The sequence below is a fragment of the Trichomycterus rosablanca genome, chromosome 15 (assembly GCF_030014385.1).
Source record: "Trichomycterus rosablanca isolate fTriRos1 chromosome 15, fTriRos1.hap1, whole genome shotgun sequence".
Classification (NCBI taxonomy): domain Eukaryota; kingdom Metazoa; phylum Chordata; class Actinopteri; order Siluriformes; family Trichomycteridae; genus Trichomycterus; species Trichomycterus rosablanca.
In genome coordinates, this window is record NC_086002.1 from 23,185,762 (window position 1) to 23,212,852 (window position 27,091).

General features: G+C 37.9%; 1 protein-coding gene, 1 non-coding gene and 1 pseudogene across 2 annotated transcripts; 1 reads left to right on the forward strand and 2 right to left on the reverse strand.

Moving 5' to 3' along the window:
• Positions 1–27,091, reverse strand: part of LOC134328732 (zinc finger protein 850-like) — a 314,276-nt pseudogene that overhangs the window by 244,556 nt on the left and 42,629 nt on the right.
• On the forward strand, positions 1,640–22,306 carry LOC134328710 (NACHT, LRR and PYD domains-containing protein 4-like). Its single transcript, XM_063009891.1, has 11 exons — positions 1,640–1,677; positions 3,442–3,558; positions 8,593–8,650; positions 9,130–9,334; positions 9,654–11,427; positions 12,357–12,530; positions 12,792–12,965; positions 13,433–13,606; positions 18,384–18,557; positions 18,729–18,905; positions 19,073–22,306. The coding sequence occupies exons 2-11, from the start codon at positions 3,446–3,448 to the stop codon at positions 19,083–19,085; spliced, it is 3,036 nt and encodes a 1,011-aa protein (XP_062865961.1). The 5' UTR covers positions 1,640–1,677; positions 3,442–3,445; the 3' UTR covers positions 19,086–22,306.
• On the reverse strand, positions 26,620–26,783 carry LOC134329689 (U1 spliceosomal RNA). Its single transcript, XR_010014913.1, has one exon. It is a non-coding gene; the product is annotated as a U1 spliceosomal RNA (small nuclear RNA).

A 27,091-nucleotide genomic window follows, 5' to 3' on the forward strand; every position in this document is an offset into this window, starting at 1 on the left:
TTTGTCAGTGTTGTCCCATGAAAAGATATACTTAAATATCTGCAGAAATGTGAGGGGTGTACTCACTTTTGTGATACACTGTACACTGATCACTCATAACATTAAAACTACCTCTTTTTTTCCTTCTGTAGTCCATTTGTTTCTTTACATACTATTTTTTTTAGCTTTCACCCTGTTCTTCCATGGTCAGGACCACCACAGAGCAGGTATTATTTAGGTGGCGAATCATTCTCAGCACTGCAGTGACTCTGACATGGTGGTGGTGTGTTAGTGTGTGTTGTGCTGGTATGAGCGGATCAGACACAGCAGCGCTGCTGAAGTTTTTAAACACTATGTCCACTCACTGTCCACTCTATAAGACTCTCATACCTAGTTGGTCCACCTTGTAGATGTAAAGTCAGAGAAAATCACTCATCTATTGCTGCTGTTTGAGTTGCTCATCTTCTAGACCTTCATCAGTGGTCACAGGATGCTGCCCACGGGGCGCTGTTGGCTGGATATTTTGGGTTGGTGGACGATTCTCAGTCCAGCAGTGACAGTGAGGTGTTTAAAATCTTCAATAGCATTGATGTGTCTTATCCACTCATACCAGCACAACACACACTATCACACCACCACCATGTCAGTGTCACTGCAGTGCTGAGAATGATCCACCACTCAAATAATACCTGCTCTGTAGTTGTTCTGTGAGAGTCCTGACCATTGAAGAACAGCATAAAAGGGGGCTAACAAAGCCTGCAGAGAAACAGATGGACTACAGTCAGTAATTGTAGATTTACAAAGTGCTCCTATATGGTAAGTGGAGTTGATAAAATTGACAATGTATTGTTTTTTATTTTATAATGTTTTGGCTGATCAGTTTGTATATACTGTCAGCTAGTCTGATAAGTCTGATCTATCAGGGCTGTAATTGTTCTTTCTGGTATCAGATTGCTTGGGTATTTCTTAGTATTTGCAATAGATTAAATAGAGTGCAGTAAATAAATATAGTTTTACTAAGATATACTTGTAGTGCAGTTTGCTTGTGAAGTACAGATGTAGTAATAAATGGTATGATGTCAGTGTAGCCAACACAGTATTTACTCACGTATTTAACACACAATTGTTTTATTATCACAGCAACTTAACATTTTGCAGGAAGGAAAAATAGATACATGTGGCATGAACAGATGTTATGGCACATTTAGGTGTGTTTCTCTCTAATATTCAGTTTAGTAAATAGATGTAGTCTCCTGTTGATTACATTGTTGTTAATTATTTTTACTTGATCAAACATACGATTTGAGCAGAGGTGCACAAGTTTTAACAGAAGACTGTGTGAGAGGACAGCAGGTATTTTCTGACAAGTTGAAACAGAATCAGAGTTTGGGCGGCTGCTAGTTTTAGTGCAGCATTCACATGTAGAAAAAATAGTTTAAATTTAATACGATTGCACTTCTGTGCTTTAGTAGTAACGCATTAAGACAGTTTAATCTAATTATTTACACAGAACAAACATGTAATTTTGAATCTGTATGTCTAACTCGAGTGTAGATTTCCATTGTACTCGCGACTTTGAACTCAGAATGTGAGAAATCTGGAGAAGCACTTGAATGCGGCATTGAACTTGATTGGTTAAAGTGAAGTGAGATCATTTAGTGTGGAGAGAAAGGTAAAGGTGTTTTCGAGATAATCGCGGTGAGTATAAGAATATAATACTGTAATATATAAATGTTATAAATCCGTATTTGATGGACAAATGTTTAGGATAACTTTTTATTACCTGATACTGTTTTCTGTACAGGAACTGTCTTAAAATGCCTGTTATATTTAACATCGGTATTTAGGCCTCCACACCAACACGGATATTTTACACTTTTTTCTCCTCTGTGTTTTTCTCTCATTTACACGAACTCATAAACCCACGATTAATGAAAACAGAATGAAGATTTCTAAAAACTGCCTTCTTGTTTTCGTCTGGATACTAAAGTGTAGCTTACACAGATGTTGTGACGTCAGCGTCGTGTTTACATACATGCAGGCGGTGGACAAAATAACAGAAACACACACACTATTAATTTACATAAATGAAAACTGTAATAGTTTATTACTATATAAAACAATACACATGTATGGGAGCATTACATCAGGAGTTCAGACTTTACTGAAGTAAGGTTGGAAATAGTATCTTTAAATGAATTTCTGATATTGTGTCCACTCATTTATAATATGTATGCTTATAAAGAAACCCATGATTTTAGTTCTGTCATGTATATCTACCTCTTTCAATTCTGTGTTTTTACTGAGCAAGATATAAATAAAAGTTGGGTGTTCTCACCAGCTGGATTCAGATTGTTTGATGTTGAATGGATATAAATTACATGTTTACTATTAATCTACATTTAATCCCACATAATGACAAAGTGAAAATAGTTTTAAAATTAAATGATAATAAAATTGATTAAAATAATTACAAATCCAAAATGAAAATCTCTTATTCACACATCAGTAAACTGGGTTTTGAACTAAGAGGTTTCAGTATGTACTGATGATTACTGATCAGAACTAAGTAAAGTTTACACAGACTTTCATAAACTGTGCTTTAGGACTTTTAGGACCTCTTTGATTGGACATTTTTATCCAATTCGACTCACAATTGTGACTAAATACAATCTGAGTAATTAAGGATTAAGGACTTTGCTCAATGACAGATTGGTGAGGGTGGGGTTTGAACCAGTAACCTTCTGATCAGTAGTTCAGTACTTTAACTTGAAGTGACTTTTCAGTTAAACATTTAATCAATATAAGTGAATAATATCCTATATGGTAAATAACCAATATAATCAGGTGTGTTTATTTCTGGTTATATTCTGTTCTTCTTTTGTGTGAGAGAGACAGTTCCACACAGTTGGACCTGCTAGTCATTGTGGAAATAGGTGATTGGTTTTTCAGCTTAAAGAAAATATTGGAACCAAATGGTAAGGGGACCTGTCAATCACTGTGATTGTTTTTCAACGTGGGTAATAATGGAAACCAAATGTTGTAAAGTGTGGGAAAGAGGGGCCCATGTCACAAACAGGATGATGGAATAGGGTCTGTATGTTTGTGTATAAAATAGGAGTAGGTGAAAAGAGGCCCGCCTAAGCCCACCTTTGTAAAGTTGGTATAAATAGAGGACCAAAGGCAATGCTAGTCAGGATGGCTTGGTTTGTTGTGTGTTCACTGTAATATGCAATAAATCTATACCTTTTCTGCTACTTCTGGTGGTGGTTTGATTTCTTTAGTTAAAGGATGTTGCAGGTTGAGTTTTTGACACCACAAACTACTAAGCTAACACTTAGCTATAGCTAGCTGTGTGATTACTGTGCCATGTCCTTGGTGGTGTTTCTCCGAACTGAAACATATAGGTACCCTTGTGCTTTTTATATAGTTTATTAATGTTTGGTTTTACCTGTACCCCAGTGTGATGGAGGGTACGAGACCTGATTCACCTGAACCCAGCTGTGTCTCCATGAAGAGTGACCGGTCAATGGATCCTCCACTTAAATTTAAAGATGGAGGATGTTCTACTGATCTGAGGTCAGTATAATCTCATACTCTAGTGTTTTTACTTTCAGTTCCTCTTGATAAAACCCAATAAACTCACTCATATAATCAGTTTACTCATAAAAATAAACTAATCAGCTAGGAATGTTTTAATAACAGTTCAATAATAGTGCTCAATTCTGTTCTGTATAACCAAAGTAGCTGCTGGTTAAACTAATTGTCTGACTACTGTGCCGTGTCCTTGGTGGTGTTTATCTGAACTGAAATTTCCAGGTGCCCATATGCTTTTTTATTTATTTTATTTATGTTTGATTTTACTTGTACCCTAGTGTGATGGAGAATACGAGACCTGATTCACCTGAACCCAGCTGTGTCTCCATGAAGAGCGACCGGTCAATGGATCCTCCACTTAAATTTAAAGATGAAGATTGTTTTACTGATCTGAGGTCATAATATATAATATATATAATATAATCTCATGATGTGTTAGTGCCTTAGACCACTGCACCACCAAAGAACCCAGCTTTGAATACTTTCTGAATGTGAAAACTAAATAAGAACTAAATTAAGTTTAGAAAAAATTATCAGAGTAAAATGACTGAAATTATGAATAGGGATGCACCGATCCAACTTTTTCAGTTCCGATATTCGATACGATACATATACTTTGCATATCGGTTGATACCCGATACCGATCCGATACCATTGTTGAATTAATAAACCGTATACTTTATCATGTGGGAAAGACTTAAGGCATCAGGATTGACTTAAACATTACTAAGTTTGCAAAACAAAATATAATTAACACATAGGGCTGGACGATATGGCTAAAATTTATATCACGATATAACTCCTAATTTCGGTCGATACGATATAATTCCGATATCGATATGAATAATACAAATGTCAGAAAAACTGCTAAACACACAAAAATTGGATGGCGGTGCCTGCAAACCTCTTTTCTGGTTTCTGGCAAGAAATACAAGCTGAATACACCACTGAATTAGTCCTTCATCTCTTATCAGCTATTTCATCTGCTTCTTTTTCAACTGTAGACCGTGGCAAAGCCAGACAGTTTTCATATGGGTGGCCAGACTGAGACCACTGCTCACACAGGGGTGGCACAGAAACAGTCTGATACCTCATTTTTTGTATGTGGCTAGTGGCTGTTGATCTAGTAGTGTTTTGGTCACTCACTCGTTTACCTATGGCAGTGAGTGCCATGTAGAATTACATCAAGCCCAGCATAATAAGCTTTTTATTTTTTCTCATTTTCCCTGTGAAAAACTAAAATATAGCCTATAACCTTAACAGAATTTCAAAGATATTCCTTTGCAATACTTGATCATCATGTAAATGCATGGAAAATAAATTTAAATTTTCTTTCAAAAATATAATACATTCTGACCAACACTATTAAGCCAAATCAGCATTGAAAATTGACTTTACTTTTAACAGCCTTCTACAATGTTGGGGCTTTTTAAAACTGAATATTCTATTTTCAATAGAAGTGTTATTTAAATGCTATTAAATTGTTTTTGAAAAAGAAAACCAGCCCAATTAGGAGGAAAACTGCCCAATTTGGCAACACTTGAACGCGAATATCCCGTTGGTGCCTTTACTCGTAGCACGCCACAACTAATAAGAAGTAATAGTAATAACTGGTATTAGTACTCAGTAGAAGTATTACTTCTGTAATTGTGTTGGTGGTTGACGTTTATGTTGAGTGTATTACTGCACTGTTTTGGTGGAAAACTACTTGCTTCAGGTGCGCTGTTGAATTGAGTCCCTGTGGAAACACCTGCGTGCAAAAATGCTTCCGCAAAAAAGTAACACCGGCAAAGCGCCCCCCAAACCTAGCGCGTGGATGCTCGTTCACTCACAGCTGTTGAACTCATTTAGCCGCTAATATCCACCGTGTTGTAGGTAGTGTAATCAGAGTGGTAACGCTGAGCACTGGCGTCGTGCCTGTGGCGTACTTCATCACGCACTGACGCATATCGATCGAATTTGTTTAAAAATCATATCACCGTTATTGAAACATTTTCTATCACGATATATATCGATATCGAATTATTGTCCAGCACTATTAACACAGATATAAATGTACTGAACTGCTATTTATTTGTCAATAAAATAATAAACAATTGTGCAGGACCTTGGCACAAGGTTATAATAGTTTTGGATTTTTCATTATAGTTTAGTTTTATTTCGTTGTGACTTTTTTTTCTCTAATTCAGTTAGTTTTAATTAGTTTTTAGAGTGGGTTTGCTAGTTTTTATTAGTTTTTATTATTTTTTTAATGCTTAGTTTTAGTTTAGTTTTTATTAGTTTTAGTATTAGTTTTAGTTTTTTTATACTTTGGGTTATTTTTCAGGTGCAGGATTTAAAAAGGTCAGAGTAAGTATTGTGTAATAAAAACTCAACAAAAGATACCATTTAAAAAATGTATTCAATGAATGTTAAACAACCACCTGTCCACAAAAACTGTAACAGTCCACAAGATAGCAGCCTTAAGTGCAAAATGTGTGTAATACTGCAAATTACAACAGAGACGCATATTTCCGTGACACAAACAGCTCAATAAAAATAGTTTGATTTAAAATTTTCATCTTGATTAATTTTTTTTAATCGCGATTAAAATGTAACGTCTTTAACACGATTAATTAATTAACGCGATTAACGACAGCCCTAATAATAATAATATAAACTAATTCATGAGACACACATCAGGGAGCTTAATTTGAGAAAAACATAAAGTTAACTTTTGCTGTCATCATTTTGCAGGCTAACGTGGTGAGCAGAAACGGAATGTAAACATGACATGCCGTCAGGGACCAATCTCAGTCCGCTCCCTACTCACTCCCCCTCTCCACTCCGCCTCCGTTTGCGCGTTCACGTGGAGGGTCCCTCTGTAGTGGAGTGTTAGTGAGGAGGGAGCGGATTGGGAAAGGCCGGAAGCTAACGTAAAACTATTGGAGTGGAAAACATCGATTTCATATCAGTTCACAATGCTCAGAAATAAATTGACAAACACGAAAACGAAGGGTATTCTCTCTATAATTTTTGTACGTTTTAGTTAGTTTTGTAAACGCCTAATACAGTTTGTTAGTTATCGTTTTTTTATTTTAATTACCGTTTTTATTTATTTCTGTTAACGAAAATGTTTTTTCAATTATAGTTTTCGTTATTTCGTTTGTTTTTGTTAACTATAATAACCCTGCCTTGGCACAGCATTCAAATTCAAAATAAAAAAGGCAAACTTCTTAAAATATTTTAAAATAAATTAAATGTATCAGCTGAAACTGAAGTAGTTACACAAACAGTAAATCAATCTTATTTTTTAAATATGTAGTGTAAACTGTATTTCAAAATAAAATCTAGCAGCAGAAGAACCTGAGAATAAATGAATACCTTGGTACAATACAATCAGTAATCAAACACTGTGAACAAGCAAACATCTAGTGCAATTCAACATAAAGGGTGTGTTGGAAAAGCTAGCTCTCTCTCTACATAGACAGCATTTTACGTCATCCTGTGCGCTCTCCCGATAAGGAGGCTGTTCCAAATCCTAGATGCCTTAATATCCTCACTACTGAGGCATCTTAACATTTCAATGTTATTTTGGCTCAAGAACGAGTGAGCATCTAACGCTGCCTTAGTGATCAAGGCAATGCGGGTCGGGTGCTCTTCTCTCACAGAAAAATAAACATGGCTGACAGGGGGGAGAAACGAATGGAGTTATTATAAAACGTAAATAAAATATTACTGATTTTTAACCTGTATAAATTTGTACCCAGTGTTTTTATTTGCAAGTTCGGGCTTGTCAGGAAATGTAACGATTATCGGTACCTGAAGGGAGGTGTTATATTGACGTTAGCGTGCTGTGCTACCTCAATTCATTGGTTTTAATGGCAAGATGCTAAATGCTAAACCCGAAACCCGATGGAAGCGCTATCTAAGTAGCGCGTTCGAATAATATTGACTTATTAGAATCCTCTCTACTGAGGCAGCGTATCGGCCCCATGGATTGGCCTAATTATCCGATACCCGATCTATCTCATTTTGGTAATATCGGGACCGATAGCCAATCTTAATATCGGATCGGTGCATCCCTAATTATGAAGATCTAAAACTTCTAATAATTATTTATTAGCAAAGAGTAGCTGGTTAATTAACCAAATCACTTCAGAGACTCTTCTACTGATTTGAGGTTAAATGAACGTAACTCTTGAAGGACAATCCAGACTGTGTAGGACTTCCACAACCTCTTTGCTTAAGTCCAAGACTAGATTAAATAGCTGAGATTAAGTCTGCAAAAGTCAAATTCAAGATCAAGAACAAATAAGAGTGTGATTTAAATGTTAACATTTATTTTAATAATTGTAAAATATTGATTACTTATGTAAACTTTATGTAAAATTTATGTAAAATCAGATCAGCAGTGATCTGATCTACTTGGTGTTAAACAAACAAGCACTGTCAAGTGTCACTAATTTTGCAGACATTTAAAATTACATTTAAAACTCTTTTTTTAAATAGAAGATTACCTAAACTAAACACTAGTTAAGCTAGCTTGTTTTTGGAGGTAAGCCTTTATGCTTTTTGTGCATTTTTGACACAGTGATAAACTGCTAATTGTTTATTACATTTTTACCCCTTGATTAGCCAACTTTGCATCTGGGTTAAATTAAAACTTGTGTGGGATGTTTGGTTTTACTTGTACCCCAGTGTGATGAAGGGTACAAGACCAGATCCCAGCACTGTCTCTATGAAGAGGAACTGGTCAGTGGATGCTTACTGTAAGGATAAAGACTGTTTTACTGATGCAAGGTCAGTATAATCTCATGTTCTAGTGTTTTTGCTTTTAGTTCTTCCTTAATAAACCCATTAAACTCACTCAACTGGTCAATGTATTCATAAAAATATAGAAATCAGCTAGGAAATGTTTCAATAACTGGATGATGGAACATGCTAGTGTTCAGTACTGTTGTGTATATTTATTTGTGTTTTATAATGAAGACTGAAAAGCTGCACAATTGCTTATTTGTTCTTTATTATTAACAGACCAAAAAAGAAGAAATTAAATGTTAGTTACAGAGATCAGCTGGAATCCATATTTAAGGTTTGTATGTATGTATGTGTAATATTAATGATGATAATTGTCTAGGTTGCCATTAGTTACATGAAAACTGTGAGGGATTTTATGTTGATTTTGGATTCTGGACCCTCCTTAGATGTTGTTCTGTTTTTTATGGACTTGAATGTTCTTTATTTTTGCTATATGGAGTTAAAGGGACTCATTAGGGGTACCAAACACCCAACCTTCCACATTTTAATGGTTGAGACTGGTTCAGACAGAGGTCAAATTAAAACTTAAGCACATTTTAATGAACATTTACTGTTTATTCATTTAGCAAACTTAACATGTAGAGAAAAATAAAACAATGTGGCACACACATTATACTAAATGTATAACATCAACTAGTTTCAGTATAATATTAGAACTACATCATTCCTTATATAGTCACATCACTCACTCATCTCTCTTTATTACCTCATGGTGCTTATTGTGATGATCTGTTTCTCTAAATTCCTCAACAGGAACTTGAGCTCAAAGTCATCAGCATGTTAAAGAATGAGCTAAACAAGTTCGAAAAGCTCCTGAATGAAGATTACCCAGCATGTTCTGAGCAGGAGGTAAAGAATGTAGAAGATCTGAGGGGTTTTAGACAGGGGGCGCTAAAGATCACACTGCAGGTTCTAAAGATCATGAACAAGACAGACCTCGCTAACACCCTGCAGAGCAGTAAGAGACCTAAATACTTTATTTATTTACTTCTTTACCATTAGATAAAAACATTTCCATATTCATCTTGGTTCTGAAATCATCTAGGCTTTTTATTGGTCATTAGATTCTGTTATGAAACGTTTATTGAGCATCAGGTCACTGCATCTCTACAAATCTGTTTTCATTTGAAAATAGAAAATCCTATATTTAATCCTGTATTTAATCATATATTTAAAAATAGGAATTAATTTAGAAATTAATCTATTTATTAAAATATTGAATTATATACTGTGTTATCATGCAGTAATAAAATGATTTATAATCTTCTCTTTATTAGAACTGGTCTCTGAGTATCAAAAAAAACTCAAATCCAATCTGAGAGAGAAATGTAAAAGAATCAGTGAAGGAATCTCTCAGCATGGAAGCTCAGCACTTCTGAATGAGATCTACACAGAGCTCTACATCACAGAGGGGTGGAGTGGAGACGTCAATAATGAACATGAGATCAGACAGATTGAAGCAGCATCCAGGAGACCAGCAACACAGGAGAAACCCATCAAATGCAACGACCTTTTTAAAAACACGTCCATCAGAACTGTGCTGACTAAAGGAATCGCTGGAATTGGAAAAACGGTCTCAGTGCAGAAGTTCATTCTGGACTGGGCTGAAGGAAAAGCAAATCAGGACGTCATCTTCATATTTCCACTTCCTTTCAGAGAGCTGAACTTGATGAAGCAGGAAAATCTCAGTCTGATGGAACTTCTTTATCAGTTTTTCCCAGAAGTGAAAGGTTTGCCATCATTAGACTGTAATGCTTATAAAGTTTTGTTCATCTTTGATGGTCTGGATGAGTGTCGACTTCCTCTAGATTTTCAAAATAATGAGCGATTGTGTAACATAACAAAGTCAGTAAAAATTGATGTGCTGCTGACAAACCTCATTAAGGGGAACTTGCTTCCCTCTGCTCACCTCTGGATCACCACTCGACCAGGAGCAGCCAATCAGATCCCTCCTGAGCGTGTAGACCAGGTAACAGAGGTACGAGGGTTCAGTGACCCTCAGAAAGTGGAGTACTTCAGGAAGAGGATCAGTGATGAGAACCTGGCTAGTAAAATCATTACTCACATAAAGTCATCAAGAAGCCTCCACATCATGTGTCACATTCCAGTCTTCTGCTGGATCTCAGCCTCTGTTCTAGAGAGAATTCTGGATGAAGCCAAGGGGAAAGAGATCCCCAAATCCCTGACTCAAATGTTCACTTACTTTCTGATCTTTCAGATAAAACACAAGGAACAAAAGTACCATGGGAAATCTGACCCTGATCCACACCAGACCAGAGAGATGATACTGGCACTGGGAAAACTGGCCTCCCAACAGCTGGAGAAAGAAAACCTGATCTTCTATGAGGAAGACCTGACAAAGTGTGGCATTGATGTCAAAAACACATCAGTGTACTCAGGAGTCTGCACCCAAATCTTCAAAAAAGAGGCTGGGCTGCACCTGGGTCAGGTCTTCAGCTTTGTGCACCTGAGTGTTCAAGAGTTTCTGGCTGCTTTATATGAATTTCTCACCTTCATCAACAAAAACAGAAATGTGCAGGTGAAAAAAAACACTGAATTCTGTAAAATCTTTAGAAAGTCTATGTCTGACTTTCTGAAGAGTGCAGTGGACAAGGCCTTACAGAGTAAGAATGGACACCTGGATCTTTTCCTCCGCTTCCTCCTGGGTCTCTCGCTGGAGTCCAATCAGACTCTCTTACGAGGCCTACTGTCACAAATAGGAAGTAGCTCTTACAACAAAGAGGAAACAGTCAGGTACATCAAGAAGAAGATCAGTGAGAATCCCTCTCCAGAGAAATCCATCAATCTGTTCCACTGTCTGAATGAACTGAATGATGATTCTCTAGTGCAGGAAGTCCAACAATATCTGAACAGAAGAGGTTTTATTGATCGCGATGAACTTTATCTGTCTCCTGCTCAGTGGTCAGCTCTGGTGTTTGTGTTGCTGAACTCAGATCAGAAGCTGGATGAGTTTGATTTGAGTAAATATTATCCATCACATAAAGGTCTTCTGACGATGCTGCCCGTGGTTAAAGAATCGAGAAGAGCTAAGTGAGTCATTTATTGACATATGATTCAAGGGTTCATCACTTCTGATTAACCCTTGTATGGTGTTCAGTTCTGTTGGACCCATTTTCATTGTTTACCAATAGAAAAATGATTCTATTCATTATTATTTAAACTTCAGACCTTTTGCCTTTGGCTCATTTTGTGTGAAGAACATATAAAACAACACATTTTTAATAAGGTCACACTGTACAAACAGAGGAGAGACAGACAGACACAGCATACATGCATCAAATGAATGTATGCAACACACACATACACAGAGTAAAGCTGAGCCTCATGTGTTGTATAGGCTGCATGAATAGACTGTGTTCAATGGGACTGATGTGTTGACTGATATAGATTCTGTATCTGTTCAGGCTAGTTAGCCTGACAAATGTTTTTTAAGGTTGTTTCATTTCGATTTGTTTAAAGTGAACCATATTTCCACCAGACCCACAAACATTGGCTAAGTAACAAAACTATTAACACCATACAAGAATTAACAATGTACAAGAATGTACAAAACTGAGAAAGTGCAGAACTACAGTGTTGCAGTCTGATCCCAAAATGTGTCTGAAATTTACATCTAATTTAGTAACTTAAATAATAATGTTAACTGTTTCTGCACCACCTACTAACTTACACTCTGCTAATTATACTAGTATAATAAGTATAAAATCTGATGTTAAATGGTGGAAATAATCAACCACAGATCTCCAAAAACATCAGGACTAAATGATGAATGCAAGTATTATACAAAATGTGGAATTTCACCTGAAAGCAGGAGCAGAAGTATTTGTACCTCTAACCCTAAAAATGCGTAGCTCCACCCCTTTGTAAATCAGTACAGTAAAGCAATCCTGCTGTTGGTTGATTCATTAATTCAAATGTTTTCACCAGCAATGTAGTCTGATCTAATTATTTCTCTCCAGGTTGTGGTTCTGTATGCTAACAGAGGAAAGTTGTGAAGTTCTGTCCTCAGTTCTCAGTTTAAACTCCTCCAGTCTGAAACATCTGAACCTGAGTTACAATAAACTGAAGGATTCAGGAGTGAAGCTGCTCTCTGCTGGACTGGAGAATCCACACTGTAAACTGGAGACACTGGAGTAAGATCTTCACGTTCACAAACTTTTATACACATTCATTCATTTATAGTAATCACTTCATGCTGGGAAACAATCAGCATAAACAAATAAACCATCTCAGGGCGACACACACACACACTTTTAGAGACATGATTGTTAATTTAGCATCTTCAATTCAACTGCTTTCACTTTCATCTGCACTGCAGTCTGGGTAATATTATCAGATCTGCTACTTGGATTCCACCTACTGCTTTTCTGATCGATCTGATTATTTCTCTCCAGGTTGTGGGAGTGTGATCTAACAGAGGAAAGTTGTGAAGTTCTGTCCTCAGTTCTCAGTTTAAACTCCTCCAGTCTGAAACATCTGAACCTGGGTAACAATAAACTGAAGGATTCAGGAGTGAAGCTGCTCTCTGCTGGACTGGAGAATCCACACTGTAAACTGGAGATACTGGAGTAAGATCTTCACTTTTACACTGTAGATACAGAAGATCTGTTCTAATTAAAAGCATTCCACAAAATGAATTTAGTGGAAATTGTTTAGGACTCGTCAGAAATGTCATACATCACCACACCCTAGCAGGATTTCTTTTACTTCCTTTTCTTTTCAGGAATAAAATGATTTTGTTATTATTCATGCACCAACACAGAGCCACAGTTAGTGGAAACAGATTAGTTTTTTAAATAACTGTACAATATTACATATATATTTGGTTGTGTCAAATACAGTGAACAGTGGAAAGTTTAAGAATTATTAAATAAATGAACATTTGACAAATAAATAAATAAAACAATTTAAAGTGTTACTCCATATTAGACTCTACAGTATAGAGTGAACATTTTATACATTATACAGAGCTGAAACTGCAGTTTTGTGTTTGTAATGAGTAAAGGTCAAATACTGATCTATTATTTCTCTCCAGGTTGTTTGGTTGTGATCTAACCGAGAAAAGTTGTGAAGTTCTGTCCTCAGTTCTCAGTTCAAACTCCTCCAGTCTGAAACATCTGAACCTGGATAACAATGAACTAAAGGATTCAGGAGTGAAGCTGCTCTCTGCTGGACTGGAGAATCCACACTGTAAACTGGAGATACTGGGGTAAGATCTTAACTTTTACACTGTAGATATAGAAGATCTGTTTCACTCTGAAGCATCATTTGAATAAAAACAACCTTAGCGGTTGTTGTATGGGATTCTTCATACTTCATCACATCCTAGCACGGTTCTTCTTTTTTTTTTTTTTTATATTTTATATAGAAAAATATATAACAAAGATAACAACAACATACATAACAATACAAACTACAAAAAAGGGTGCCCTCGGACACAAGTGCTTTAGACTAGGTATCAAATAGATAATGAATTTAACTGGGTCTGACATCAGTCTTAGGCTTAACTTAAATTATCAAGAAAAGATCCCCAAGTGCTCCAGAAACGTTTTTGTGCTATTAGCTCACTACAATGTAATTGATCCATTTGTATGATAAACAGCATCTTATTCAACCATCTTTTAAAACGTGGAGCAGTCAGAGACCTCTATGACAAAAGCATGACCTTTTTGGCTGCAACCATGCCAGCCATCAAAGCCACTGCTGTGTAGAGGGTAAGAGGAAGGTTCTATCAGAATACCCAAAAATAGCTAGATTGTGATCTGGGGCAATATCTACTTTGAAGGCATTTGAAAAGCAGCTGAAGATATTAATCCAGTAATGTACCATTGGGCAAAACCAAATTACATGGGACAGTGATCCCTCAAACACGTGGCACCTATACATTTTGAGGAGACTGATCTGTATATTTTATTTTATTTTGTTTTACAATTATAAAACCTGTGAAGCAACTTGAACTGAAAAGGCCTATATCTAGAGTTTATAGAACAACAATGGGTTCTAGATCAGCAAGTTTCTTCGGATATTGTTTCTCCCAGCTCAGTGGACCATTTTTCTTTCAGGTGAGCAGTGCTTACTGGTAAAGTAAAAGCAGAGACAAGTTGAGAGACTAGATGTCTAGAATCTGTATTTAAAACAAACTGTTCATGTAGTGTATGCTCTTCCAGCATTTCCGGGAAGGATGGTGTATCGTAGCGGAAAAAATGAGAGTGGGAGAGACAAAATTTTTCTTTAAGTTGAGCAAAAGATGCAAAACTGTTGTCTATATATAGGTCCTTAATGCACTTAAGACCATTCTCTCCCCATGTCGAAAATGTGTTATCAAGTTGTGATGGAACAAAATGGTGATTATAAGCAATTGAAATGTATGTGGAAATCAATGGTGAAGAGAGAAAACTTTTCATTTGATTTAAAATCTTCAGAGAGGTTCTTACCACAAAATTATTGCCAATCGTTTAAGTCTCAACTCAAGTTTAGTCTTTGAAAACAAAATGGTGCAAAGTGAAGGCACAGACAGGGTTTTAATTTTAAACCACAATAGAGAAGTCTCAAGCAGTTGTTCTCCTGGAACCACCCATGGCCAGTAGGTGAGTGCTCTAGCGTTAGCTGCCCAATAATAGTGTTTAAACACAGGTAATCCTAACCAACCTACTGGGGTAGACTTTTGTAGATGCCTTTTTGAAATACGTGTTATAATCCCAGACAAAAGATAACACAATTGTGTCTAGCTGTGTAAAAAATGCCACTGGGAGATAGATAGGGATATTTTGAAAAAGATCTTAAAATAACCATTTTGATAGCATTAATATGTCCAATCATTGATAAGGGAAGTAACCTCCAGCTTTTGATATTTGCTTTTAATTTGTCAATCATATAAAGAAAGTTCAATTTAAACAAATGATTAGGATCTTTCTGTACTTTGATGCCAAGATGTGTAAAGTGGTCATCTATTTTAAATGGTAGTGATTTCAGAAAGCTGGAACTGAGGTTCTTAGTAATGCGCACAAATTTACTTTTACTCCAATTTATAGTATATCCTGAGAGTTTGCTGAATGAATCTATATAACTTAATACATTAGGCACAGAAACAGCCGGATCCAAAATGAACAATAGTAAATCATCCGCATATAGATTCACCAAACTTTCAATGATCAATGATTTCTAATCCCTATTGCCAGTGGTTCCAACGCTAGATCGAAAAGAAGTGGCGACAGTGGATCGCCTTGTCGAACCCCACAATGTAATTCAAAAGGGCTGGAAAGGTCCGCATGGGATAGAACAGATGATGTTGGGCAAAGATAAAGCATCCTAATCAATGTAATGAAAGGGTCACCAAACCCAAATCTTTTGAATACCTCAAACATGTATGGCCATTCTATCTGATCAAACGCTTTTTGTGCATCCAAGAAGATGATGCCGGCTGTATCATCTTTTATTTTGTCTGAATAAAAAATATTAAAGAGCAGACGTACATTGCCAAATGAAAATCCATCTGGAATAAACCCTGTCTGATCTGGGTGAATTATCTTTGAAATATGCTTTCCCAATCTAAGAGACAACACTTTCGTCAACACTTTTTGATCAAAATTTAAAAGAGCAATCGGCCTATAGGAGGCAGGGTCTGATTCGTCCTTACCCTTTTTCAATAATAGAGAAATGTTTGCTTCATATAAAGAATTGGGGAATTTCTTGTTTTTGATAGAATCGTTTATCATTCTTAACATAATTGGGGCAAGTTTATAACGAAAGGTTCTATAGAATTCACATCCAAATCCATCCGGACCAGCGGCTTTACCTGCTGGAAAAATTAGAATAGCTGTTAAGATTTCAGTTTCAGAAAATGGGGAGTCCAAATCATTTTTACAGGCCTCTGGTAGCTGTGGGATGTCCAAACTGTCAACATATGTACTAAATTCTGTATCACTTACCCGGATATTTGTAGCATATAATTCTTAATAGAATTCCCTAAATCGATTGTTTATCTGTTTTGGATCAGTGATGAGAACACCAGCCTTAGATTTAATCCTGTGAATTGCTTGTTTGGCTTGTATTCCTTTTAACTGTCTGGCCAACAGCCTTTCAGGTTCATCTCAGAGTTCGAAATACTTGTGTTTTAATTTAAGTAGAGGATTCTCTACATGCTTAGTAAGGATCTAATTGTATTTATACTTAAGTTTAAGAATTCGATTGTAGTCTATTGTAGTCTGATTGTGTGAGGGAAGCTATAAACTTGCTTAAGGATTGGGAGTTCTTTTTCAATTTCCAAAAGACGACTATTATTAATTAATAATATGACCTCTCATAACAGCTTTCAGGGATTCCCACAAAGTCGAATCTGCATTGTCATTAGTCTCAATGAATTCATTAAGCTTTAAAGTGATACATTTCATGAATGATGAATCTTTAAGCAAATTAAAACGCCACTTACAATTTTGCTTAGGGAGAGTAAATTGAATTTGAAGAGTAACTGGGCAGTGATCAGAAATTAGAATGTTGTTATATTTGGCATCAACAATATTGGATATAAGTCCAGAGCTTATGAAAAAATAATCTATCCTGGTGTATGATTTATGAACATTATGACTGAAGCTATTGAAGGTGGAGGTTTCTGAGAGAGTCTGTCCATAAATGGATCCAGATAACAATTAAAATCCCCACCCATTATGACGTTTGTGAGATTGTGGTCTGGAATTGTGACAAACACTTTACGAAAAAAACTGGGATCATCAAAATTGGGACCATGTACATTGATCAGTGTCAAAGGAAAAGAGTTTATATGTCCTAAAACAATAATGTACCTGCCCTGTGGGTCAGAAATAACAGAATCAGAATGAAATGGAATATTTTTACAAAAAGAGTATAGCAACACCTCTAGCTTTGGACGTAAAGGGTGCCTGAAAAACTTGAGACACTCAGCCAACTCTCAATCTACGCCGATGAATGGGATTTGTGTGGGTCTCCTGAAGAAAAATGATATCAGCCTTTAGCCATTTCAAATGTGAAAATACTCTGCCTCTTAACAGGATGACCTTTTACATTCCAAGAGACAAATGTGATACCACCCCCATCATTATTAGTTAGATGAATCTAGAGAATAGATGTGAAAAAATATATTCTGCAATAGCATACACACACAAAAATAAAACATAGGTGAGATGTTAACAAGTAAGCACTCTAACAGTAACTAACCCCCTAAAACACCCCAAAAACACCCCAGTTAGCTTCTTCCAAAAGAAGCACTGAATTAGCCCATATAGACAGGAACACTAAGCACACAGTAGCAGAGAAAGGAAAAAAAACCCTAACAAGGCTAAAGCTACCCTACACCACATACAAACATATGCAATTCAAATTCAAAATCCGTAAACAGTCCAAGGTAATACACGGGTTATCCAAATATACAAGAAAACAAATCCAAATGGGGTCAAGAGAATACTCACAATCAGGAAACAAAATAAACAAGGTCATTCACAAAAATCAGAAACACACTAGAAATCACTCAGATTTACCAGCAATGCCAAACAAGACTTCACAACATGTGTTTGTACATGTGAGGTATTTATACCCTCACAAAATGGCCACCAAACAGGAAGTGGCTGCACTTCCGATTCCCTCTCTCTGATTATAAAGCATCCATAATTAAACTAGAACTGAAATCCCAGGTTCCATTGGTTGGTGTTTGAGAGGGTTTTTGGTTTTGAATGTGTAGATGTCATAGTGTGATTGTTGCTAAATGATCTAATGAACAGCTAACAGAGATCTACTGAAGTTCCCACATGTGAATTTTGAAAACCCACTTTAAGTCTGAAATCATATTTTACACTCATTTTGAAATGATTGTTGATTCAGCATCATCAATTCCACTGCTTTCACTTTCTTCTGCAATGCAGTCTGGGTAATATTATCAGATCTGCTGCTTGGATTCCACCTACTGCTGCAGGGTGACGTCTTTAATTTCTCTGATTGATCTGATTATTTCTCTCCAGGTTGTGGAATTGTGATCTTACAGAGGAAAGTTGTGAAGTTCTGTCCTCAGTTCTCAGTTTAAACTCCTCCAGTCTGAAACATCTGAACCTGAGTTACAATAAACTGAAGGATTTAGGAGTGAAGCTGCTCTCTGCTGGACTGGAGAATCCACACTGTAAACTGGAGATACTGGGGTAAGATCTTCACTTTCACACTGTAGATACAGAAGATCATTCATACAGAAACTGTTATTGATGTGTGTAGGATTTCTCAGTGATGTTGTCTGATTGTGGATCTGAATGGAGATGGAGGAGGAGGTGGGAGAAGATGATGTCTTATTTTTATTAAATGATTTTCTTCTACAGTTTAAACACCTGCAGTATTACAGATGAAGGTTTTACTGCTCTGGCTTCAGCTCTGAAATTAAATCCATCATCACGTCTGAGAGAACTGCAACTGAACGAAAATCATCCAGAAAAATCAGGAGTAAAACTGCTCAAAGATCTACAGGTGGATCCACAATGTAACCTGGAGGAACTACAGTAAGTTACTGTTGCTTTATACACAGACACACCTGAACAATGAATCATGTAAAATGTTCTATCATTGTTCCATGTGTGTGTGTGTGTGTGCTGGTGTTTACTGGTTCTGATTGTGTCGAGTCTGATAAATGACTGAAACATCTGATCATGTCTGATCTCTTCTACAGCATCATATTCTAACACATTAGATTATGAGAAAAAGATGAAGAGCAGAGAAGATAAACATCATCTACTCTTCACACTGGGATTCTACATTCTACTGTGTTCAGCTTCTTACTGCTCAAATCTGTAAACATGCTTTCTGTATAACTGTATAATCCTCTCATGACATCACTTCCTGTACAAGATCAACACTCATAAACCCATTTTGAGGTGCTGATGGACCTTCATGTCCTCCCTGTATACATCAGTACTAAAGCAGTGAGTTTGGAGAGTCCATCAGGTGTCTGGTACCATCTGTACTCATCTGATAGACTGAACACTCAGCACCTGGTACAGGTGAGTTTGGAGCTGGGAAATGGGGTGAGGGTCTATGAGGACTGCTTTAGAAAACCCTGCATTAGCTTGATGCATTAGCATGCTGTTCACTATCTGCCTTGATCACGAAGGCAGTGTCGGATGCTCACTCGTTCTTGAGCCAAAATAACATTGAAATGTTAAGATGCCTCAGTAGTAAGGATATTACTCTCAACCAGAGAAAACACTCTCAACGGTGTCATGGTGATGGTGGACGCTGGCGCATTTGGCTGCCGCTACCGTTACCGTATTTTATTGTATTTTTATCGTTTTTCGTTTTCATCTTTTTACACACCTTGTGGCTCTATTTCTTTTATGTTACTTTTGATACTTTCATTTGTTCTTTTGATACTTTTTGTTCTTTCTACTGTGCATCGCGTCTGCGGCCGGTGGCGAACGGTGGATGAGTTTTCCTGCGATCGGCACAATGTTGAACTATTCTGCTGACCAGCTGATGAAGTTCAACAATTACACTACTCCATCGTGTATTCTAGTCATCAAACAGCTTGGACTCTTTCGCCGGCCTCGTTATATTCACAGGGGCTCCCGGAGAAAGCTTGTTTATCTTCGAAACAGTAACGCTATTCCGTCCTTCTGGTCAGCTGTGCGCACTGCCGCTCCACAAACACGTCATCAGAGCGCTGCTGCCTTGCACACTAGTAGCGGTGTAGTCTCCATGACAACGCTGTCCACGGAGTGGGATAGGAAACGCGGAGTGGACTTTGCACCTGATCTTGTCCGCGACTACTCATCAGATTTCAAACCTATTTCAAATAACTTTTATCCTGAAAGATTTCTTTTTAAATCATCAGTTAGATTTTATATTTTTAACTGAAACATGGCTCAGTGTTGACGATTTTAGCCCTCTACTGGAACTGTGCCCTCCGGACTGTTCCTTTTTAAGCTGTCCAAGAGCCACTGGTACAGGAGGGGGTGTGGCTGTGGTTTTTAATAACCGATTTAAATGTGAAGCTCTTTCAGTTGAACATTTTACTAGTTTTGAAGTGCAGCTTATACAACTGGATTGTAGTAATCCTCTGATTTGTGCTCTTATATATAGACCACCTAATGTGGTTGGTAATTTTATCAATGAATTTTCTAATTTATTGGCTTGGATTATACCTACTGCAGACAGACTTTTAATTCTGGTGGATTATAATATTCATGTCCGTTGCCCAAACAAACCTATGGTCAGTGACTTTATGCACCTAATAGAATCTTTTAACCTTGTACAATCAGTGGCCCCACTCATAGTCTCAGTCTTGATCTTGTTTTATCTTATGGTTTTCCTATTAATAATACTGTAATCAAGGATGTTGGGTTTTCTGATCATAAATCAGTATTTTTTTAATATCACATTGCCAATGCAAGCCACCGACACCAGAGCTACAAGCTGTCGTTATCGGCCTATAAACTCTGCTACTGCAAGCATTTTTTCAGAATCTTTTCTTAAGATGTCCCCTCTAGAGTGCAATGTGCCTCCTTTTTCTAATTCAACTGCTGACGAATTGGTCACCATGATTAACTCCACCTGCTCATCCATCCTTGACTCTGTGGCTTCCTTCAAAACCAGGCGGGCTAAGGGTAAACCCAATCAGCCATGGGTAAATGATAATATCTGCATCCTTAGAAAAGACCATATTTCTACTTATAATGTTGCATCCCAAAATATTCCATCTATTTGGTCCAATCGCACACAGACTGCATTGTGTTATAAAAAAACAAAACAAAAACAAACATATATAAATTCAGCTAATCTCCGTTCTCTTCCTCGTTCCTCACAGCCAACTACACAACAATACCACTTGAAAATGGCATTGCTTAATGTTCGTTCACTCAACACAAAAAGTACTGTACTCAGTGAATTTATATCTGACAGTGAACTAGACCTTTTCTGTCTCACTGAAACTTGGCATAAACCCTTGGATTATTTTACGTTAAATCAGACCACGCCAATGGGATACTCGTATATTGATGAACCTCGTATGGAAGGGCGAGGTGGTGGTGTTGCTGCAGTCTATAGGGATGATATTAAAATAACCACTTTGTCTTTTCCTGCTGCTCTTTCTTTTGAACACCTGGCTTTCAAGTTGTCAGGGCCAACTCCTCTGGTCACTGCTGTAGTTTATCGTCCGCCAAAGCCAAACGCTTCCTTTCTCTCTGATTTTTCAGATTTTTTAACCCAGCTTAGTGCCCTCTCATCCTCTGTACTGCTTATGGGTGATTTTAACATCCATGTTGATGACAACAACTGTAAATTTGCCAGGGAATTTTTGGAATTGTTACAGTGTTTTAATTTCACACAACATATAAATTTTCCAACTCATAAAAAAGGTCATACTCTTGACCTTGTCTGCTCTACTGGTGTCCTAGTTCATCAGCCGTCCAGCCATGACCTTACTGTCTCTGATCATTTGACAATCATCATGGACATTGAGGTCACTAAGCCCATCACTAGAGCTAAACGTAAAATATCCTTCAGGAATCTTCAATATATCTCTCCCTCTGCTTTCTCAAATTATCTTGTTAAAAAGATGTCTGTCTGTCCTGTACTGTCTAGTAATTCATCTGACCTTGTCGATTACTATAATGACATACTCGCCTCATGTCTTAATGAGCTGGCTCCTTTGAGAACCAAATTTGTTTCATTTAGTCATTCTGCACCATGGTACACAATTGAGCTTCACCAAATGAAATCCCGTAAACGCCAGCTTGAAAGACTTTATAAGAAAACCGGTCTAACAGTACATTATCAGATTTATTCTGATTATCTTCAACATTACAAAGACGCTCTTACGGCAGCCCGATCCACTTACTATTCCGAACTCATACATGCTGGATCAACAAATCCTAAGACTCTCTTTTCCACAATAAATAAACTTCTCAAACCAGTTGACAATACTACCAATTCCTTTACAGTTGACAAGTGTAACTCTTACCTCTCATTTTTTCAAACAAAAGTTGAGAATATCCACAATTTTCTGACAGTTTCCCCTGTCATCTCTGTTTCTCCGCCTATCTCACCTCAATTTATTACCCAGCCTCTGTCTCAGTTCTCACCTGTGTCTCATTTGGACCTATCTGAGATCTTAACAGGGATGCGAAGCTCCACTTGTGTTTTGGATCCTGCTCCATCAAAACTTGTTAAGGGTTGTTTTCCAGTTATCTCATCACTTATCACAGAGATAATCAATTCCTCTCTTAGTTCTGGCTCAGTCCCTCAATCACTCAAATTGGCTGCTGTTACTCCCATACTTAAAAAACCTGGACTTGACTCTAACATTATGAGTAACTTTCGGCCCATTTCCAATCTTCCATTTCTGTCGAAAATACTGGAACGTGTTGTTGCCTCACAGCTCAAAGATCACCTAAATTCCAATAATCTATTTGAATCATTTCAGTCTGGTTTCCGCCCCCAGCACAGCACTGAGTCAGCCCTCCTCAAAGTCACAAATGACCTTCCTCTTTCCTCAGACTCTGGACAAATTAATATTCTTGTCCTCCTTGATCTTACTGCAGCTTTTGACACCATTAATCACTCCATTCTTCTGTCCCGCCTTGAATCCTCTGTCAACATCACTGGTACTGCCCTTTTGTGGTTAAGGTCATATCTCGTAAACAGACAACAGTTTGTTAATATCAACAATTGTAGTTCTGCCATTGCTCCACTGTCCCAAGGCGTTCCCCAAGGCTCAGTGTTAGGTCCCCTTTTGTTTATTCTTTATATGCTCCCCCTTGGTGACATCATACGTCGGCATGGTTTACATTTCCACTGCTATGCTGATGATATTCAGCTTTACATCTCCTCCAAATCCATTAATACTGAACTTCACTCCACTCTGACAAATTGCATCACTGAAATGAAATTGTGGATGAAAGCTAATTTCCTCAAATTAAACTGTGAAAAATCTGATATGATCATCGTAGGTCCTACAACCCTGGCAAAAACCACAAAAAATTTTCTAATTACCATTGATAATGACACTTTGTCTCCGTCTTCTAACATCCGAAATCTTGGTGTAATTTTTGATAGCAACCTCTCTTTTGACCGCCATGTAAATCACATCACCAAAACTGCTTTCTTTCATCTAAAAAACATAGCACGTCTACGTCCATCACTCTCCTTTTCTGCCGGCGAAACCTTGATTCATGCTTTTATTACATCCAGAATTGATTATTGCAATAGCATCCTTTATGGTACATCTAACAAAATCCTAAAAAAACTTCAGTATATCCAGAATTCAGCTGCTCGCCTCCTTACTCATACTCGCTCCCGTGATCATATTACACCTGTTCTCCAAATACTTCATTGGCTTCCCGTTGCTCAACGCATTCAATTCAAAATTCTTCTATTCACTCACAAAGCTCTCCATTATCAGGCCCCATCCTACCTCACCGACCTGCTCCATCAGCACATTCCCTCCCGTAGCCTTCGCTCTTCTGAGGCTAACCTACTGTCCATATCCTCTAGGACCAAGCACCGGACCTGGGGTGACAGGGCCTTTTCCATAGCTGCTCCATCTTTATGGAATGCTCTCCCCAAACACCTACGAGATTGTCCTGACCTGTCCAAATTCAAGTCACTTCTCAAAACTCATCTATTCAAAATGGCATTTAACTTGTAACAACACGAAATAAATGCTTTTATTTTTGCTATTCTTTTTAATAGTTTTTATACTTAGATCACGACATAAATGTGAAGTCCTAGATCCTAAAACTTGTAAAGTTTTCAGTTTCCTGATTGCATGTGAATCTGTCCTGTTTCTGTCTAATTTTAAGAAATTGTTCTATATTTGTTGTTCTCTCTCATAATTTAGCTAATTTTTAATGAACTGTCTTATGCTGCTCTCTTTGTTTTTATCTTAATTATTCTTGATGTTGATGTACTATTTTTGATTTTGTACTATGATTTGTATGGTGTATGTACGTATTTGTTTTGATTATTTGTCTTATGTAAAGCGTCTTTGAGTATCTTGAAAAGCGCTATATAAATAAAATGTATTATTATTATTATTTAAGTGTACGACAGCCAGATTGAGTCTGTCTGGCTAAAGCAGTCACATTTATCAGTGTTTAATCAAATCTAATTCTTAATCACACTTGATTGGGCTGCATTAGTGTTAGACTATGTAAGATGTTACCAGGGTGTATGCTGGATCCAGGGGCGTCGTAGTGGGGTGAAAGTGGGACTGAGTTTCCAGGGCCCCAAGTAAGGGGATGGCCCATGAGGGGTCTAGAAGGAGTCTGGACTGGGGTGAGGGGGGCCCATGGGCACTGCTTGTGCATAGGGCCCAGAATTTGGTGCTACGCCCCTGGCTGGATCACATGTGATTAGGCACGCTGATTAATGAATATCTGGCACATTTGTCACGCGGTGCAATCATGGTCCACCTGTGACAAGAATTTGGGGACTATATAAATTTGTCCTTTAATGTTGCCAACAACGCCACCTAGGAGTTTAACGAGCTCTAGGAACTTTTTTATATGTATAAGGAAGGTTTTTCTTTACGCCTAAGCGAACACAATGCTTTAAGACCACAGGTTCTTTTTGATCTGGGGTGCGAGCAGTCAAAATAACCACCACAATTTTCTAATTTGTAGAAAATATATTTTTATTGACCATAAAAATATAAAAGGTTCACATGGAGGACCAATATTAAATTACTTTTCTCAACAGGCTAAATACTTTAAAATACTAGGGTAACTTTTACTCACAGTTTACTACGACTAGGCTAGGGTCATTCCCCACACAGCCCCCAACACACCAACCACCACAAAACAACCCTTCACAACAAAGAAAAGCAAATTCACACAAAACACTACCTACAAATCACAATTATACCACTAATTAATATCACCCACGCCCAATCGATATTAATCCTTAAAAAAAATAAAATAAAATAAAAATAAAAAATCCAATTACTTTAAATACATAACTAAACAAAAACATAAAACAAAACAAAAACACATAAATAAAATCTCAGGGGTTCTAAATCGTACTCAATTATCTAGTCCAGAAAGAAGCTTAAAAATCCCATCCCCAGTACTCTTAAAAGTGTTCCGCCAGAAGAAAGAAGGATGATCGTGGGGCGAAACTTCCCTCAGCCACAGCAGGACCAAATCTGTGTCTTCCCGAAGCAGACCTCGAAAACGCGACGCGGCTCAATGTCTCTCTCTCCTCCGCACTGATTCTCCTCCACGTGCTTCACGGTAACGACCGGCTAGGAGGGAGACAAAGAGAACAGACCGCAGTACTCTGGCCAATACACGGGCATGCAGCAGGACGTCTTCGTTGCTATTTACTCGAGCGAGCACCAGCCGAGTTCAATACTTAGCATTTCCACCCACCCTTACGTCATCAGAACATAATACTCACACTCTGCCCGGGAGTGGTAACCACCAACCCCCAGTGTAAGTCTTCCAAGGCCTGGGTGAAATATAACACGACAGTAGCCTCCGGTGCAGCTCCTCCACGCTCCTCTTCCGGTGCGTCTCGACCCTCTCGTCTCGCCCGCACGCCGGTCGCTTGTGGTTCCAAGTCACTTCCACACCGATCCCGAAGCTCCATCTCTACGGCTCCAGTCGCCAACTTAGCACACGCCAGCGTACTGCTCCCCCCGTCACTGTATGGCCAGATCTGCTCAGTCTCGTCACGCTTCGAGCAGTGGAGCCGCCAACCCGCTCTTCCTGGCTTCTTTTCCTCTTTCCTCCTCTCTTCCATTACTCTCTGCTGTGTCTTTATCCAAAACAAAACGGGTTAGCCCCACCTCCCGACAATTCCCATTGGTCGTTCAGTTCATGGAACACAATCGCGATCGGCCGCCGTCGCTGTCCATCAAACCTCATCATGAAAGCAAAGCAGCCATCAATTAGGGAGAGTCTCAATACAACAAACACCAATTTCACCCCTGTGACATTAGTCTAACAGCAAAATGCTTGCTGCATTTACTTAAACCATTCTAGTTGAGATTACGTTAAAAAAATGCATGCAAATTGTTACCATATTTTTTTAAGTAGATCCAGTATATTATTTTTTAGAGTGTATCCAAAAACAGCTCCGGGCGACCCCGCCACGAATCTGTCCAATTGATCGGAGCAGCGAAGAACAACGAATCGGAATGAAAATCATACAGAATAAGAAACTAAATGAACACGGTCAACTAAAATCTACAAGCTCTTTCTTTACCACCACAGAAATCAGGGGAGAGCGTGAACGCAGTCCCCCACTATCAGAAATTATGCAGTCGAGATTCCCACATTTGGGGGATTCGCAGCAGTCAGCACAACCGGAGTGCAATGGCTGAGCCTCACCCTGGGTGACCCACCTTCTTGATCATGTTTTCGCCCCTGCCAGGTAAGTATGAGGTCCAGAAGCACCGCCGAACAGAGACACCGAATCACACACCGTTCACACTCACGGTGACTCCACTCGTCTAATCACACCAGCACAAACCTCACCGAACACAAACCCGCTATTATGCAACATCAAAACTATAATGCCCACATTCGCCTGCCAAAAAATAGAAACACCAGTCGATTTAACCAAAGTCAAAGAAAAAAGATTTCACTGTAAAAATACACCTGCAAGCATGTAAGTGCCAAGGAAAATATTCCCTAAAATTACAAGGAAGAAACATTGAGAAGAACCAGACTGAACATGAACTCGTCCT